Source organism: Centroberyx gerrardi, chromosome 2, assembly GCF_048128805.1.
Source record: "Centroberyx gerrardi isolate f3 chromosome 2, fCenGer3.hap1.cur.20231027, whole genome shotgun sequence".
Taxonomy (NCBI): domain Eukaryota; kingdom Metazoa; phylum Chordata; class Actinopteri; order Beryciformes; family Berycidae; genus Centroberyx; species Centroberyx gerrardi.
The window spans coordinates 19,967,126-19,986,693 of record NC_135998.1 but is presented as its reverse complement, the minus strand read 5'-3'; the positions used below and the strand labels follow the sequence as shown (position 1 = coordinate 19,986,693).

Here is a 19,568-nt window from a genome sequence, read left to right as displayed (position 1 = left end):
TCTTCTTCTCTTCAAATAGGGGGCGACAATGACAGCTAGCGCTCCCACTGGCTACAGTGAAATACTGTGGAAATTTTTCAACAATACAAAATAATTTCACATTAATAATCGATTCCACTGACTTAACCAGAGCTATTTTTAATGAATGCAAATATAAACTATGACTGAAAAATAATCAATAAATAAAGTACTACTGTTTATGGTAGTGTTTAAATTTCCTTTACATGAATGCACGCTGTAATATAATTTCCCTACAAACCAACTCAGAAAGTTCCATAAAAAAAAATAAAAAATAAAAAACAACTACCGGTAGTTATGGTTAACGTTACCCTTGTGGTTGTGCTACTATTTTACTTCCGCCCAAACTTTGTGGATAGAGGGCTTGAGCTCCTGCCTCTTTGCCCAGTCAATCCCAACGTGTCCTTTGTGAATGGAATTTAATATATCTATATATGTATTTCTTTTAATAAAATTATTTTCATAATCTAATACAAAGGGCAGGGCGCCACTCTCACAGAAGAGAGGCAGCTTGATTAAAAAGGCCTCCCCCATTCTTTGGAAAAGTGGTTGCACCCAAGCCTCAGCTCTCTAGAAAAAAAAAACAAAAAAACACTCATTGGTCCTTCAGAGTGCAAGCTGCGCCTACACAGACCGCGTCTGGCAGGTGGGAGTTACAGTTTTAACAGGTATTCATGATGTGACACTGTGCCATTCAATAAAATAAAGAAACAGTTTGTCCAAAAATGTTAAATAAGCTAGCTTATTACAGTTACAGTTAGCTTCTTGGTATTGCAAAAACTCACACAAGCAAATGCTGCCTGTCCATAGCATTGCTAGTACTTTTTAATTTTGTTCGTTTAAAGCTTCTTTTTTTTTTTTTTGACAGATTTAACATCTCAACGCACCGTGTGTCTGTCTCTGTCATGGAGGTTGAGTCAATAAGCGAATGCAAAGCTTATGTTGAATTGACCTACATGTGATTAAAGAAATTTACTTTTGGATTGTTTATGACGCTTTTCCATTGTCTTCCTCGCAATGTGAAAGTAATATATTGGCAAGAATGTCACTGGTGACAAGCATCACAAAATCAAAAATAGCCCTGTATGAAAACGCAACAGTTTTTAAACAGTGTATGGCTGAAATACGAAAAAAGTTATTTTCACTGATAATGGTAACTCAAATTCATAGCAGACAAATCTAATGCACCTTGATCTAAGGGTCATTTATCATTGCACTGCTGACCTTTGATTTCAGAGGTTCCCAAATAATAGTAACGTTAGCCTACTAGCCTGTGAGTGAGTGTTAACCGTTGGGAGTAATCTCCTCCCTGCGTGTCATGGTAAAGAACTAGCTACTGTCTTTAGTTGTGGTGTGCTTCCCCCGCAAAAAAATAAATACATTTTCATTACATGAATAGACTAGGATAGAATAGGACTTTTATTGTGAAAAGGTTTCACACAGGCAAAATATGAGCACTGTCTACTTCCTTTAACGTGCTTGCGGAGCAAGCATAAAGTGGCGTTGGAAAGAGCGATGTTTAGAGATTAGCTCTGTTTGTGATCAGGAAATATGAATGTCAAGTTTTAAATCCACGCCCCATTATGAGTGCGGCCTGTAGAGATTTGCACTGGAGTGTAGGGTAAGTTTGATTTAGTGGTCAGAGCGGGCCGGTTATATTATGTGAGCCAGCTTTAAAATCAAGCTTTGGGTGAAGGTACATTCCAGGACACAATACTACTAATACAGAACTAAAGGAATATGTTAGGCATGATTTTAATTGGTCAGTCCTGGGTCAGAGGAGGCAAGGTAGAGCCAGAAAAAATATTGTTCTATTGATTTTCTTCACTTTTTCAAAAGAAGAAAGTAAGTAAGAAAGGTAAGATGTGTGCTAGGTTTGGTTAAACGAGTTGATTATCCAAATATGTAAAGACAGAAAGCAGCCAGCTGTGTTTGGTGAGCGGACTACACTAGTGGCCAGATGGGCACTGGAGAGCTAACGTTACGTTGGACTGACACTTGACTTGGCTGACAGCTTCTTGGTTGGATGCCAACAGGCTACAGCTAAACTCTTCATTGTTTTACAATGCAAAATGGCTTTTTAAGGATGTTGTGCTTTGCTACATTATAATGCTGGACCATTCAAAACAAAATGCCTTGTGTCTCCGGTTTGCTATCTGGTTAGTTACTAAAGTATGCTCTTGATCCTGATTGTTCCACTTTCATAACAGAAACACATTCATCCTGCAACAACAAAACAAACACCAATATTAAGTCTTTTAGAAAAGAGTCTAAAGGTGTTGTAGTGTTGACACAAACCAGAAATGCCCTGACAAGGATGCATATTTGAAGAAAACCAGGAGGTTGCACCAAAACATGGTTCAGTAGCTATAAGGATTAGACATTTTAAAACCTTTTTTGTTCCAGTTCTTAAGAATCTGTGATAAGTAAAATGCAATGTCATCTTCAGATTGTTGGGATCTCTAATAACTCCCCAAAACTACTACTTGTGTAAATAAGTTACAGGCAAGAAAAAGAAAATGATGCAGAACAGAGTCATATCACAAGTGGAATCATATCACAAGTTAAATTAGTACAAAGCAGAAAGCTGTATTCAATCTGCTGACAATTAACACGGTCTTCTCAGTGGTCGTAAATCCTATAAAATCTTTCACCACATACATTTGGAATAAACCTGAACCTGTCTATGCCTTTTATTATTAGTCTCAACAATCCCAGGCCTTTCAAGCATGGTGGAATTTCAATGTGATGGCTATCGTCCGTCCGGCGCTCAGTATTCAGAGGCTTTAGTGACTTCTGTCTCGCAGGCTGCCGTGCCCCGCTCTGACGTTCAGAGGGCTGTTAAGTGTGAGAGATGATATGCTGCAGCTCAAAGGGGTCTCTGCCCAGGGCCCGTTCTCTCTCACTCTTTCTATCTATCACTCCCTCTCACCTCCTACGGTATGTCCGTTTGTCCCTCACTCCTCTCAGCAGCATCTCCCCTGTTCTTCACCCCTCTCTGGTACCCCCCTCTTTCTCTGCTCGCACCCCTTCCTCTCTCCCTCCGTCCATCCCCCCCCTCCCTCTCCACATCTTCCAGTCATTACAGCAGGAGCGGCGCCTTCGCTTGCCTAGGCCTGAACGCGCTCATCAGGCATTCCCTGTGTTGCTCCGCTCGGCAGCGGCAGCAGCAGCAGTGGCGGCGGCGGCGGCAGTGTCCTCCTTTCCCCTCTCCCCACTGTGGCTGCTCCTCTTGCTCCCGTCTCCAGGGGTCGTCAGTCTGCCGTCGGCCCCCTCTGAAGTGGTGAGCCACGGAGATTACTGTCTGATCCCTGGCGACTTGGAGATATTTTTAAAAGATGATGTTAGACCTGTGAAATAAAGAAGCGCCCCCCTCTGAAATAGGCAGCAGAGGAAATGCAGAGTACGTGTGTGTGTGTGTGTGTGTGTGTGTGAGAGAGAGAGACAGAGAGAGAATTTGAATACGAAGACACAAGAGAGACTACTCCCACTGCTAATATTAGAGAGATGTAGAGACTTGTTGACAAAATAAGGGGAACCACAGTGAAACATGCGGTTGGACCAACATTAGAGCTAGTAGCAGCACTGTGAACCCGGTGATGTCAACGACTTGCAGTATTTGGGGTGGTAGAGCGCTGTGTTATTTCATGCACATACACACACACACTCACACAGGAATACACAAACACACACTGGCATTCTCTGGGTTTGTGGTTTTGGTCAGCAGAACTGTTGCAGGGTGTGGAGTGGAGTACAGACAGACAGAGAGAGAGAGAGAGAGAGAGAGAGAGAGACACGGGGTGGAAGGGTGTAACGCAGAGTGAAGGCCACTGGGATGTCTTCTCAGCCTGCAACTATTTCCTGTGGACAAGCTGTGGGGACTATTATTGGTTACTCCAAGGGCTCCGAGGGACTTGATTCAAAAGGAAATCCTATAGGTCACTGAGGATGGGAAACATATCACACAAAAGCTAAGAGAGATAAGCATAAACAGCACTTTATGAACAGTGGTTATTATCCATCAGTAGTAGTATTATCTGCAGATTACTAGAGACATTTAAGGATATCAGATGAACTTTGTGCTCCGAACTACAGTAGTGTGAGTATTTATGCAGATGTGGCTCAGATGTTGGGGCGGGGGGTTAATGTGCCAACTACAGTACTGCCTCCTTTGACCAGTTTCACCAATAAATACAAAGACCATTTCTTGCCTGAAAGTCTGTGTCTCCTACAGACCTTCTCAAGGCTGGGTTTCCCAAAAACACACTACTATGACTTGCAATGAAAAAACGTATGATCCTACTACTACTAAAATGAGCCGGTCAGGTGTTTGTTCTCCATGGCCCGTGGATAGATAGGAGGCCGCAGACACAAACGGAGCCGAGCGTTGGTCCCGCTCCTTGCCACCTCAATTATTGCATCTCACATCTTTTTTTATCTATGACCAAGATGAGGCAGCTTCTCAATAGTTTAATGCCAACCTCTCCTTTTGTCCCACACTGACTGACTGAAGGGTGTGTGTATGAACACGTTGGATCAAATAAAAATTACACCACAAGTAATACTTACCATTTGACCAGTTTGATAATGATTAAGAGTCATTAAAAGGATAAGCACCCACAAGGTGAGCTGATTATATGTCGGAGAAAGAAAACACTTGAGTTGGTATTGGAATTTTCTTGACTAGAGTTTAGTATCACCGCACTCTGTCCTTGAAATGCTTTTAGTGATTTTTTATTTTTTTTTCTCTCAATTTGCTATTGAGGAAGCTTGCTTATCAGGAAGCTTTAATACTCGTGACATCTGTCCTGATATTCATGATTCACTGATTTAGAGGACAAGCGATATCGCACATGATATCAAGTTTGCAGAGGATTTAAAAAGTAATTTATTTTACATAGGGTGAGCTACAGTATGTGCTGGCAATTCTGCATTTAAACGATCACATGGCTTGATCCTATCCTTCAACATCTTCGTGTTACCAAACGAACCAACATCACATTATATGATCAAATTATTATACCGTAAGGGAGACACTGACTACTGGGTTTCCTGAGAGGAGAAAAACACACAATTAATTGTTATCTGATAACTTTATTATCAAGTTAAAAAAAGACAATGAATTACAATATTTACAGAATATCCAGAGATAAATGGAATAAAATTGTAAACAATCATTCTAGGCAACATCACAACCCACCATCAGGTAATCAGATTTATATGGGAAGAAAGGCAAGAAGGAGAGATCCTAGTGTCAAACTATGGAGAGAACAGTCTGAAGAGAAAAGAGAAACGCAATGGAAACAAACTAAACATATATACAGTATCCAGTGTGTTGTCAGCAGGGGCTAAACGTGGGGTAAATGGGGAGGTGAGAGTACTACAGTCTGGAGAGACTGCACACAGTGAAGAATTCATAGTGATTTTCTATTAAAATAATCACAGAACAACAACCAATTTTGGGTGGACAGCTTCATTACCCGGAATGTCCCAATTTATCCCCTGGTTCTGAGTGCTGGGGAACAAGCTGCCCCTGCAAAGCTTATTTCCACAATAACAGTTTTCTAACGGTTTTACTTTCGAAAAGCAACGGGCTAGTCCTGTAAAACAGACAAAGGGCTTTGAGATTCAGCACCTACTCACCCAATGTTTTGTTTTTACTGTAAAGGACTGAGGGGCGTTGTGGTGGAGGGCTGCTACATCCCCACCTGTCGCTCAGTGGGAGCGCTACAGCAGGTCCAACCTGAGGCCACACACCTGCAGCTAGTTTAACTTAGCTGGAGCTCACTAGACTTAAAGACTTTGGATTAGACTCAAGTGAGCCATATACACTAAGTGTGGGTTTGTTGGTTGACTGGTAAGCCAGATGGTGGCCAACCCCCAAACAAGTTAGGTAGAAGTTCCCAAAGGAACCCTTTTTCTGGTCTCTTTCTTGCCAAGTTTCTGTCCTTTTGTTTCCACAATAAAAGCCCTGGCCATTAATCAGGAAAACTGCACTGCTTGCCTTCACGCGTTTAATTATTGTACAACCACACTGCTCTTACTATCTGTTCATTCCCGTTACAGTACAAAAAGGAGATATTTTTTATTGTAACCAGACATTGTACAACAGCGTAATAACATTGGATTGGGGACTCAAAAAGCCCCTAAGGGTTATCTATCATCTTTTGATTTATTTTTTTGTATTTTTTTATGAGAACAACACCTAAAGGAAAAAGGGTTAAAGTATCCTTTCTGAAACACCACAGTTCAAACACTTAACGAGTAGTTTTGTTTTCTATACACGGCTGCAAACATGTAGATCACCTGGGTTCCACCATAGAACTCGGAAATCTGGTTCTAAAATTCTATGGTTCCAACCCCGATTTCCTATGTCCATCAATGGTTCAATGCTCAGGAAAGACAATCACAGCAAACATAGCCAGCTTGCTAAACATTTTGGTACCAAGGACACAATTATATTTATTGTGTTCCTCCACAAATTTGATAGCTCAAGAGTTATTAGTCACTCATTTCAGACTGTTAAATGTTGCTTATTGGTCTTATTGGAATTCGACATGAAGGTTGACTTAATTGCTATTCATTTCTTATAAGGCTTTGGGGCATTCAAGCAGCAACTTCCAACAAATACAATCTCTGCCTTTTTGTCAATAACAACAACAACAACAATACAGCTTTGTCTAAAAAGAAGCACACAAATGCAGGCTCTGACAGTTGTCTCAACACAATGGTAATATAGGATTTCAAGTTGGGGAACTTGACTTAGACACTTTCAAATGTTCCATCTTCACATTACAGCCCCAGTAGCACACATGTATGTGAAACAAATGGTTTTCAGAAATCTCTGTTGATGATGAGAGAATATATCACACCTACTACCGCTGCACCTGAAGTTGTGTTCCAGGGTAACCCTTGCTTCTATACTTCTATGTAACATCGAGTCCAATATCATATTGGTACAGGCATGACACATTAAACATATCTCTGTAATGTTATGTAGATCTGCTGAGTGCACAGGTCAACTGTGATATTGGTAACCTGGAATACAAACAACATACTGCTTGATAGGAGAAGGTAGATGTAAAATAATCCCTTTATTTCCATCATCAATGAAATTACTGGACAACAACAAAGTAGTACAGTGGAAATGCTAAGGGTGCCAAAGGCTGAAGGCTTATACGTAGTATAATATCAAGGGACCTATAATATAGCAATTTGCTATAATCATTGGGGGGAATTGTCATTATTTCTATCAATGAAGAAGAAAATGATTTGCGATTTAACTAGAATAGATAAGGTGCAACTATTTGTCAAGGAATACTTCTACACAGTTAACACAAGGCTAAGATGCAAAAAAAACAAAAAAAACTCTCTCACCCAACTTTCAATAAGAAACAAGAAAAGGTAGCTCTACAGTGGGCCAGGGGTGTAAATGCTTTTATACCTCATCGGTTCCTTTTAGGTAAAGGTAGCCCTGATTTGGACGTGCAGGGGGGTTGTAAAAGGTGCTTGAAACAATAAATGCTTAAATTTAGTAATCAGTTTGGACAACAATCTTGATAAATAGCTTAGTAGTTTTATCTAGGTGGGACCTTTCACTGTAGATTTGACCAGAATGTCAGCAATAAGAGTTCTGTTCACTATTGGTTACCAATATATTAAGATCTGTCCTAGGGGACCGCCCATTTAAAGAGCTCAGCCATTTTAAAACAAGTAGGATGCAGCACAACCTAATACTTCTAATATGTAACACATAAAATCTAATAATGCGCCAACTCATGAGAATTCACTTTTTTTTCATTTCATTTTCAGTTTCCATTTCCTTTAGCATCCTACTTTAATATCCAACTCAGTGTTGATCCTACCACATGTTATGATTTTCTAGCACAATATCCTGATAGGCCACAATTCATTTCAACCAAACTGTTGATCCTTTTTGGTCTCAAGCAATTCTTTGTCTTCCACATACAGGTTTTGACTTCTCTGTGACAGGTCGGTGGGGTACCCTCCCTCCGTGCTGTTGCTGGACAGCTCCAGTCCTGCGTCCATCGAGACAGATGAGCCTACGGCAGGCGGAGCTGAGGCCTCCACCTCTGGGGTGGTGCTGGTGTCCATCCGACTGCTGTTAACCATCCTGCCAGAGGAGGAGAGGGCAAAGATGAGTGTTTTCAATGTGGGGAAAAACAAGATATGAGCAAGCGGAAGACTGAAGAGACAGAGGAAACTATTCCAGCTATGTAGAGATGTGCACACTACCTTGGAGCTACGGCATATTCAGCATACTTTTCCACCCCGAGATTCATTTTCCCCCATGCGTAACCCTGAAGTTTGAAAGCGCACACTGGAGCATTTGTGTAAAAAACAAAGTCCCACATAGAGGTCTGTTTTGTGTCCAGAGACAAAGACCAGAAAGACAGGTAAAGAAGGCCGTGGTATGAGGTAGGAGCATGCCAGAGTGGGGTGTGGGGGGAGTGGACTGAACACAGGAAAGTACATAGGCTCAGACACAGAGAGAGAGTAGAACAAGCAGAGAAAGAGGAATAGAAACAGGTAAAAATAAATAAATAAATAAATACTAACATGCCGTGTCGAAGGACATGTCGCTCCCACTCGGTGCTGTTGGTGAAGCAGCGACCACAGAACTCACAGGGCAGACGCTTCTCTACACCGCTCGAACCAACGCTGCTGCTGCTGCTGCTGGGAGATGCAAGGACTTCTGGGAAACGGAGTACAAGTGATTAGTCTCATTGATTCATCTCAAACATGCAGAATAGGCATGCAGAAAACAGGCAGAGCAGATCTCAGCTGGTCTCATAACATTTCGTCCTTTCTCATCTCAGGTGTTATTGAATATGATTTTTTATGTATTTAATTCTTGTTGTATTTCCCTGTAGCCCTGTAATTAATCAATATCTGTCATTTACCTTTACTTTATCTGATGGGCTTTTATTTACTATTACTTTATTGTCTGTAAAACCCTTTGCTACTAAATTTGAAAAATAAAAATACTATACATATAAAGTGCATTATTATCTACCATTAATATTTAATGCCATTAATATATATCAGTAATTATAGATGAATCAGCATGTAAAATGCTTCATGCATCATAACCATTAATGTTGGCTGCTATATATGTAAACCTGGGGTGGGCAAGCTTTTTTGGCATGAGATCTACTTTTTCCTTTAATGAATATCCAACACCAGTTGAGCAGGTTCAGTGACTTCTACAAGAATGAAATGAGGAAATCCGTTAATAATTATAATAAGGAATAAATTGTGGCTATTTGGGGAGATAAACCTTATGTATATACTAGGTATTTGTATCTAAAAAACAAACAGACAAACATAATAGCAATGCCAGCATTTTCCCCTGGTTCACTTCCAGCTCATTTGCTGAGTGCAACAATGTATGATATTGTTTTCAAAATATTCTGAAGATCAAATGCTGGTTATTCAGTTTTGGAAACAATATTTTAGAAGCATGATAGTTTCTTACTGATGAATAAATGATTTGGCTTAAAAAGACGTAGGAGATGTATTGCTCTCTGATATAAAATACTGAGAACAGCACAAAAAATTGTTCTTCTGCAGATACCCATTCACAGTGTAATACCATTACGTGTTATAATGAGATATGTTCTGCAATAGGCTAATACAGCAGTCAAACAGTGTCCAGTAGTGCTTTCTGTTGGTCTTGACTGGGCAGGTGTGAATATCATACGTTTGTTCTTTCACTAGTCCCCAAGAGACTTCAGTTGTACTCTGACATCACCATCTCTAAGACTGTTTAAATCTAAGTTATTATTTTAAAGGAATCATTTTCCTGTCGTAGGATTTGACAGTCTGATTCAAGGTTTCTGATACTGAAAAAAAAATATTTCTACACCCAGTGGTGAGCAAATAAATCTATTTTGAAGTGGGATATTGACAGGGAAGAGCAGGTGTACTCTGTATTATGTTCATTAGAGTCACTGGTGGCGGTCAAAGCTTTAGAACCAAACTTGCCCAAATCAAGCCCCATATGTTTCAGGTTGATTTTAGCTCACAACTTCTATTTTATTTGTGAAATGAATGTATCATTACCTGTCTAGTTCGATCACAAATTGTCCTTTGGATATAGACATTACCTAGTTTACGCAATCTTCAACACTGTTTTGCTCTCATCCTCATGACTCATAGCCAATATGCCAATTTCAAACTCATCCTGTGATTGGCTGGCAGGCTCGTTACGACCACCTGGTACATAGCAAGCGCCATGTTGCCCACCCCAGGTATGGACGATATGTAACACACCCAAAGAAAGCCACAGAGATTAGTATTCAACAAAAGGAATGGCGGTTCATTGATGATCGTCTGCATTTACCTTGTGGGGCAGGCTTCTCTGCCTCCACCTCCTCGGCTTCCTCTTCCTCCTCCTCCTCCTCCACCTCTTCCTGTTTGAATTCTTCCACTAGGTCTTCATCGTCCATCTCTCTCTGTTCCTCCACTTCGTTTTCCATCATGTCCATTCCTTCATCCTCTTCCTCCATAGCTACTCTTCCGTCCACAACCATCTCAATCATTTCTCTCTCTTCTTCTTCCTCTGCGCTGCTCCCGTGTTCCTTCATCATCTCCAGCTGGTCCAGGTTGACCCGGCCCATCAGCTCAAAGTTTCGGACAACCTGATCAAAGACAGGAGGTAGTTTTCAGTTTGGTATAGTTCGTAGTTTGTTCTGAGCAGTTATTAATCTGGAAGAGCTCCTAAGAAATTGTGTAATTAATGTAATTTAACTTATATAAACGTGTTGGACATTTTTATTCTACTACAACTTAGTGAAGCCTTGAAAAATATTAGCGTAGTGAAAGAGGCCACAGTACATCTTTACAACATAAAGCATCTCATATCTACAATCAAGACTGATGAGGAGAGGACAGAGGCAGGGAAGTTGCAGAAGTTGTTGAAGAAGTCCCATTAATGTGTTTTAAATTGTTTTAATTAATCATTTTTCACTTCTATTACAAAGTGAATACATTTATTTTGGTCCGATTGTCCTTGTTATTTACCATTTCTTTCTAATTTATACCAGAAAAGCAATCAATGGTGATGGAATTATCTGTAGTTCAACTCAAGCAACAGAGAGACAATCTGGAGCCTCTGTTTGCAGATCATATACTGATGAACAAAATTAAAATAAGATGACTATTTTGATTCTTGATACATGCCTACCTATGATTTTATGATCTATGCTCAGTGTAACCATGCCTTGCTCTAGACAATTTACATTTTTAGGAATACTAAAACAAGCAAACAAGTTCAACAGTATCTTTATGGTCTGAAGTAAAGAATCTGCCTTAAAACCTTTTGGTTGAGGCTTATATTAGCTTAAAGTATCGGGACTTCTGAGAAAGCTGTCTCCTCTGCCCTATCTTTTGAAGTTGAAGACCTAACCCATCCTCTCCCAATGTAAATTCTAATGTTCTTATTGTTAATATTGTCAATCATGGGTTCCCTCTGATTTGCCAGAGTTGGAGTTGGACAAAGAAATCAAGTCTCAAGTCTCAATCGTCTTTCAAGCAAGAGGCATTTATATGTATTGTAGCAGATGAAGAATTAACTTAAAATTATGTGAAGAGTAAATTACAGAATTCTCAGAAACAAAAGTGTTTTTCACAAAGAAGATGGAAGAGGATAGACATGATGACAGAGCTTGTGGCTGTCAGCAAAAGAGTTTAAGCCATGAGATGAGACCATCAGCGCATTACAAGAACCGCCTTCACACAACTGATTTCACTTTCACTGAGCCATTCCCTCCTTCCACAGTCACTGAGGACTCAGGGCCCTACTCCTCCAGTCGTCTTCTCACCAGTGACCCTGTCCTTCCACTTCCTACCACTAATACGCCCGACTACTCTACTCACTTCCCACCCTTGAGGAGCCTTGCTCTCTCATTCCTCCTTCCAACTGCAGCTCTTCCGATTCTCACATCTTCAGTGGACATTAAGATTTCTCCAAAACTGAGGCAAACATTTGCATGATTCCAATGGCAAGTGTGCAATTTGGTGTGCAAATCAAGACCCACAACTCAGGGTGCTATGAAAATGATCTCTTAAGATAAACTGAGAGGTACTAAATATATCATATACAGTGGAGCTAAAGATTTAAAGCCTAAAAAAGTTAGCTTAGGGCCCCTGAAATTGCAGCATTCATGCTCAAGGCAGCTCAGATGTATCTTGTCTCTACTCTGCTGTCTTCATGTTTCTTGATGTTCATCTTCATATCACAAAATGATGATGAGCATCTGAATGAAGAGGGCGCTTAACTCTTGGCTGATATGCTGAGAGACCCAGATTTAAAAAAAAACATTAAGTTGCCAAAATAATATTAGGGCTTCTGAAGATCAAGAAGATCATGCATCGTCTTCTCATTGACAGAAGTCTTCTCCACTTCCAACTCTTGAATGAACTCTGGAATTCATCCTCCTCTTCTATAGATGCCAGGACTTGCAAACCAGGACCACTACAGACCTGCCTTCAAATATGCCAGATCCCTCCTCCTCCACTCATTCAGAGATCCCACATTTCTCCACCCATTTTCCAGAGATGTCAGGTCCCTTCTCCACACTATTCCAGAGATGCCAGGTCCCTCCCCTGACCTATATCCACACTTGTCGGATTCCTCCAAATTTCCAGAAATATCAAGTCCCTCCCTCAGACCAATTCCAGAGTTTCCAGGTCTCTCCACCCCAGATCCAGAGATGCCAGGTACCTCCACCCAGTACCTTCTTAACATTCAAAGCAATTAGGGCTCTCCTCCCTTTCTTTATCAGAGCCTCCAAAGTCTCCATGTATGATTCCTATCCCCAGGTCAGCCAGTACACCCTACTCAGAGAGGACAGCTGCAGCCACCTAACCTTTTCATCTGTGCCCCTGCATCTCACTTCCTAGACATGGAATCAACACTATTTCATCAAGCTCAGTGCTTTTATTTTATATCTTTTTTCACAAAACTCCATTAATCCCCAAAGGGAAAATTCTCTTTCTGCTTGTTCCCCTCCATAGGGAGAGCAGGGTGAGCTATGTTCACTTCAGCAGGGCGCATGCTTGCTGTCACCGGGGGCTTGTACCTGGGCCTTCTGGTTGACGGACGTCTCCCTACTCACCACGCCACCCTGCTGTGATGTGTTCCAAACTCAATATTATTGCTACCCTGTTTCCCAGCTCAATTATTATCCTGATCATTTAGATAACTCGTAATGTCAATACTTATGCAGTGATTTAATTTCCTCTAATAGTCTTAACTTCCTCAGGTTGGCATAGACATGGTGAGTTAAGTTATTATTCCTGGTGATTTCAGTATCTATATATATCTATGTTGACCAAATAGTACATTGGATCAAATATTTTTAAATAATTTAATCTTATAACAGGACCTAGTCATAAACTCAATTATACAGATTATATTTTATAGACCTTTGGACTTTTGGATTTAAATTAGTCTAGAAAAAAGTGTTTGATTGTCTTGGTACTGTTTTTAAAATTCTTTGTTTTTAGTCCTACCAGGATCTCTTATATTACACACAGTCTAGTATGATTAACTTAATCATTCTGAGTATTTTTTTTTTATATTTTGAAATAAATATCCAAATTGCATTACATAATGTCATACAGAAAATCTAATGGAGAATTTCAATAACATTTCATTGGCTACAATATATAGTCGCTTCTCTTAAAACTAACACTTAAAACTTTTCCATGGATAAATGAGCATACCCATCCTATTTACAGTAAGTGCAGCTTAATAAAAACAGAACTGTAGTTTTTACTTTTTTCCCCATGCATGTCTATTTTTATTTATATTTGCATATGATATACATATGTAATATACTAATCATATGACATCAAAAATACTTTTTGAAATATTTCTAGAGATTGCTACCACAATGCTAAAATACTATTTAGTGCCAAGGCAAGTTCTTAATGCTCTGCTAATTAGTAACTAGTTACTGAGGATTAGTGAAGAATGTGAGGTTTTTTACTTTCTTTTCCAAGAAAAGTGACAACATAAAAAATCAGATTACACCATTAGATTGGGTGGTGAATCTATATCTTCCTCAGTGCACTTCATTTGTGGAGTACCTCAAGGTTCTATCCTGGTCCCCATTCTGCTCTCTATTTATATGGTCCCACATTGTCATATAAGTTGTACACGTAATATTTTGTTTCTATCTTGTTGTTTTGTTATATCTTGATGCTATGCTGATGATGATACACCACTGTATTTTTTTGTAAAATCCAATGATATAATTAACCATGATACTTTCTATACTTTTCAAATTAATGATGGTAAATCCAAGATTGTTATATTTAGCTCACTGGATGCAACTTTTACTGGTCTGAATTATGGGAATGAAGTCCAAAGAGTTGTTCAGTCTTTAGTTTCAGTTCTACAAATCCAGATTAACGACAAATGACAATCAAGTATTTGAAATCAGGACCCCTAAACTTTGGAAAAAACTACCTGAGGAAGTATGATTAGAAAACTCTATATTTTCTTTTGAGACACATCTATATTTGTTGTCATTATTCTATAGTAGTATTGATCATTTCTTTGCTGGTCTAAGAAATTTGCAATATTGTTAAGAAAAGTGCCTTATATAGTTCTTGTTAGGGGTCCAAGCACTGCAGGACCCCTAACAAGCAGGATCTGTCGCACATAATGGTCTTCATATCAACCATGATAGTTTTTCTGCCATTTTGAATTTTATGCGAAACCTATTTTTCACAATTTCTCCTGCAAAGTTGATCGAATCTCCATTAAATTTTGCACATGGCATATATGGACTTCCTAGACTACAGTTATTACACGGCAAATTTGAAAATCCAAACTGCCATGATGCACAAAGTTGATGCATGGCAAATACATGCAGGAACAGGAAGTGAGGCATAATTCCTAAACGCTTGAAGCTAGAGTAACCAAACTTCACATGCAGGTTTGGGATGGACCCTAAAGTGTAGACCATATGTAGTCATGCTCCATAGCGCCACCATCAGGCCAACCCTGCAACAGGACCTATTTTATATTTTTCCTACAGAGCTGGCTCAATCTCCACAAAATTTTACACACATATTTCAGCTGCCTACATCATATTCCAGAACATTTTGATACATGTAAGCATTTGGCCAGGACACACTAATAAAAATGACAACGAAACATTTAATGCTACAGTAATCAAACTTCACATACATATTTGCAAAGGGGTTCCAAAATGTGTCAGATGACGATATCTATTAGATTCTATGTTGCTGTTGTTTAACCCATGGGCTTGGACTGCACTAATGGCTGCTTGCGAGTATATTTATTCCTAGTTTTTCTCCTTCCTCCTCTTTGGATTGTTGTATTGTTAAATTTGTAGATTACTGCTATTTCTTTTCTGTGGAAGAAGCCTAAATGGAGCTAGCAGTACTACTCTTCCGCTTATCGGTTGTTATGTAGACAGTATATTCTGATTTTGTTTCTAAATAAATAGTTTCTTTGTCCATTTTTCTCTTTCTCTTCTCTTTCCATTATTTACTTCTTTTTGGGTTAACTTGATAATAAAATATTTTACGGCATTCTCAGTTTGTATGCAACTGTATGCATTTGTACCATCAGAAACCCACTACAGCATAAAAAAGTTAGTGCTGCCCATCAAAATGTCCAGGGATCCAGTCATAAATAATGATCAATGCAACTGGCGGTAAGTACAAACGGTGTGCAAACAGGGAAGAGTAACTTACTTGTCCCTTAAAAAGCAGTGGGGATAACTGGGTGCCCTTTTAAGTTTAATGTATACTTCAACCTCCAAAAATACCATGTGCCCTCTCACAGCATCTCATGCATTATCCCCATTAAGGGAGACTGAGAGATGAAACCTATTCTCTTCTGGATGTGGTTGGAATAGATAGAAGCTTTAGCTATCTGATATGTATGCATCTAGTGATCTTATTCCACTGTATCATTCAATACACATTTCACTGATTTTTTTCTATCTACTTATCTGTCAAGGTGCATTGTACTGTGTGTACTGAACCAAAAGTAATTTTGGTTTTATAACCGTGTGTAGCAATGTTGTATTGTCATTTGTAGCCTTATGTGTGAGTAAAACAGCCTCAGAAATGAGGACATTCCATGTTAATATTCACATAAAAGGAAACTAAAGGATGATAGAAGTTAGCATGGAAAAAGGGATGGGAAGAGCAGAGATGTGTGGTGGGGCAGACACAAAAAGCTGTGTCCACATACTTTGTATATACCCCTTGTGTACCATGACTAAATTATATTAGATTCTATTATATTGACTTTATTGTCCACTGTAATTGAAATTTGCCATTGATTTCTTATATACTTTAAGTTTTTATAATATGTTTTTAAAAAGCATATACCACACATACAAAATATAAGCAAGAGAATCATTAAGAGTCCAGTTGCACATCAATTTTACTGCATTTTAACCATTTTGGAAGCTTGCTTTGCATTGAAGTTGCCATAAAATGCTTTCCACTAGGCTTTGGTGGACCATTTGAAGAATGTCTTGGCCAAAGACAAAACTCTTCAGTTGCCTGATTAAATAGAAACACCTACTGTCTCTTAATAATTCTCTGAGTTGTTGTTATAAGTTCTTGGAAGGGTTTTATCCAGTCCATGGGCTGATTATTGAGGATTACAGGAATGTAATTACACATTTCATTTGGTCCCTTTTGTATGATGTTTGAGATCTTAACACTTGGCTAGCCTGACTTTTAATTTCCTCGTCTGAGAGCAGTTTTGGAATATAAACACCCTGTTGGCAAAGGCCTCCTCATTACCTCCCAGAAGACCAACAAGGGCCGTATCATCAGCATATTTGAGCAGTTTGACATCACATTCATTTGTGTAAGTTGAAAACATCTCAGGTTACAGCAAATAGTCATAAGGTGCACCTGTGGTTAAAACCTGTTCTTGTGAGTAGACCACATTCATTACGACTCTTCATTACACAATAGGTCAGAAAGTCTCTGATCCACTGAATGAGGCCACTGTTCATTGTAATCATGATCATATTCTTTCTGCATTGGATTTTGGAAATTATATTATGGAAGCCCGTTCCATATGACACTTTAAACTCTGTATATCAAACATTATGTGTTTATATACTGTAAACAGATAGAAGTACATGGTGAAAATGGAACTATAGGGGTAACTACAGGACAAAGACTCTTTGGTGCATATCTGGACTCCAACTGACCTTGTGCTCAAGGCGGAGATGCTCCTCTAGCTGGCTCCGTCGGCTGCTGTCGTAATAGCAGAGCTGGCACTGATAGGGCTTGAGCTCAGCATGCTTCTGGAGGTGCAGCTGCAGGGCCTGGTCGCTGGAGCATGTGAAGGTGCATTTGTGGCAGCGGAATACCAGGCCCTGGAGATGCCGCGATAGCTTGGAGCGGCTCACCTCCAGCGGAACCACGCGCTCCTCTGACGGAGGGAGAGGAGAGAGAGCGTTGTAGAGGAGGTGGTTAGAGAAAGGATGGAAAGGGTGGATGAGAGAGGGGAGAGAAAGAGGATGAAAGAAAGGGGGAGTAGGAAGAGAGGGCAGAGCGGGGGGAGTTAGAAGAGAGAATGAGGAAGAAGAGGAAGCATTGGGAAGAAAAGCAAGGCAGAACCACAGAATGGGAAGGGGAGATGTATAGGGGTGAAACAATAGAGGTGATATCAGATGACTTGTCTCAAAAAAAAAAACATCACAGTGACTCCCCAACACGTTACGCTTTGATGTTTTTGTCACTTTCTCAATTTCTCAGGGACAACACAAACACTTTCTCTAGGAAATTGAGAAAAGCCAAATGATAAAAAAAAAAATAAACAACCCAAATGACTTTTATTGACTTATTAGAGCAGTTCCATTCCTCTGTGCTGGCTTGACATTTTAAGTATAATCCTTCAAACTGGTCAGTATCAGCATAAATATCATCATGAACCATCTTATATTTGGGATGCCTATTAATTATCTAAATAACTAATGGCCTAACCCTAACCTGCATACACTCTGTGTCATTTAACAACTATTATGATGAAATACAAGATGCATATCACTGTTGTCGGGTGAAAACCTCATCTCCAAAATGTCAACTTTTCAGGAACTAAGAAAAACAACCTTGTTTTAAATCTCAACGGCCATGCATTTTTGAGATGATCTAATTGGTTTTGAAAAGGTTTCATAAACTCAAGGTTTGTAGAATTTTCTCAACCCATAGAGGAGCATGTTATCATTCAATTCAAAATTGGAGTTACAAGGTTTTCACCCAACAGTATTTAATTGTAAAGTTCCCTTGTGTTCTATGGCCTTGGTACCATTCTGCATGATGTGTGGCATTACCTCTATGCAGGACGATGTGGTCGATCATATTGCTCTTGTGTTTGGTGTGGTAGAGACAGAGAGGGCAGCGCAGGTCTTTAGGGCCCTCGTCAGGGGCGCTGATGTTGTGCCCTGCCTCCACATGCATGGTGAAGGTGTTCCTGCAATAGATTCACAGACAGAAGTAGGGATCATTGCGCTGCCAGAACAATTTCTCGAGTGTAATTTGTTGCCATTGTGATAACTATTTTTTACTGTCAAAGTGAAATCCCTCCTTACTTGTAGCAGGTGAAAAAGGAACAGTCTTTGCACTTGAAGAGCTTCTTGCCACCATGGCGGTCCCTGTAGTGCCGGCGGAGGCTCTGCATATAGCCGGAGCTGAACTCGCAGAACTCACAAGTGAGGACGCCGTCTGGCCGACTGTCAGCAACTGTTGAGCCGCCAGGTGTTGAGCCGGAAGACATCTGACTACGGGAGGCCAGCTGGTAATGGCTAAGCTGCTGACGAACATCCGCTGGCTCCAGGTATGCCGGGTCTGTGAGAGGGCAGTGAAAGAGAGAGAGATTTGCTATTAGAACATGCTGTATCGATTCATGTGGACAAGGAGAGGCTATTGTGCTCTAGTCTAGTTATGACCAGTAAATACATAATTTGACATGAGTCAAGGAATACTGTTAGGATAGCACAATATGCTAGTTAAAATTACCATATTCCTCTTTCAGAATTAGTTTCTTACATGGAAAGGAAATAACCATTTTACCTAGAACTCACAAGCCATAGAAATTAAAATAATATCTTTGGACAGGAAGTGCAGCTGTGTAGTTTTCAGGATTTCGAGAGGATTTGGCCGTGGGATTTCAACCCACAGGAGCTACTGTGCATCCAAGACTGAAGTCATTCCAATGCATAGGGTAGTAGTCAAGCTGATGAAATTTCTACACACAGCAGGCTGGAGTTTAACCTACATTATGCATCTTCTCCAAATCTATTCATCTGTTTCTTCGATTTATGCAAGCTGTCTGAATATGAAATCAGAAAGAAAAAAAAATCCGTTCCATCCATTTGTGCTAGACATCAGTTGAACCTTGCCTCTCTAAAAGGAGACTCCACCATTGGACTATTGGGAATTTTGTTGTGATCACGCCATATGTCCCCTCCCTCCTCACAGAAAAAGAAGTGTAACTGTAACTGTCATCATTC

At 39.9% G+C, this 19,568-nt stretch overlaps 1 protein-coding gene across 4 annotated transcripts in view; it reads right to left on the bottom strand.

Annotated features, from left to right (window-relative positions):
- Window positions 1-5,092: 5,092 nt before the first annotated feature.
- Window positions 5,093-19,568, bottom strand: part of znf462 (zinc finger protein 462) — a 56,573-nt gene continuing 42,097 nt past the window's right edge. Inside the window, exons 8-13 of one of the 4 annotated variants that reach the window (XM_071896751.2) lie at window positions 18,648-18,903; window positions 18,390-18,529; window positions 17,265-17,488; window positions 10,385-10,682; window positions 8,599-8,734; window positions 5,093-8,152 (exon numbers count right to left, since the gene is read on the bottom strand). In XM_071896751.2, coding sequence (XP_071752852.2) covers window positions 7,933-8,152; window positions 8,599-8,734; window positions 10,385-10,682; window positions 17,265-17,488; window positions 18,390-18,529; window positions 18,648-18,903 — 1,274 coding nt within the window. In that variant the 3' untranslated portion in view covers window positions 5,093-7,932. Of the gene's footprint in view, window positions 8,735-10,384; window positions 10,683-17,264; window positions 17,489-18,389; window positions 18,530-18,647; window positions 18,904-19,568 lie in introns of all 4 variants that reach the window. The other 3 variants (XM_071896752.2, XM_071896749.2, XM_071896750.2) reach the window with 3 other exon arrangements.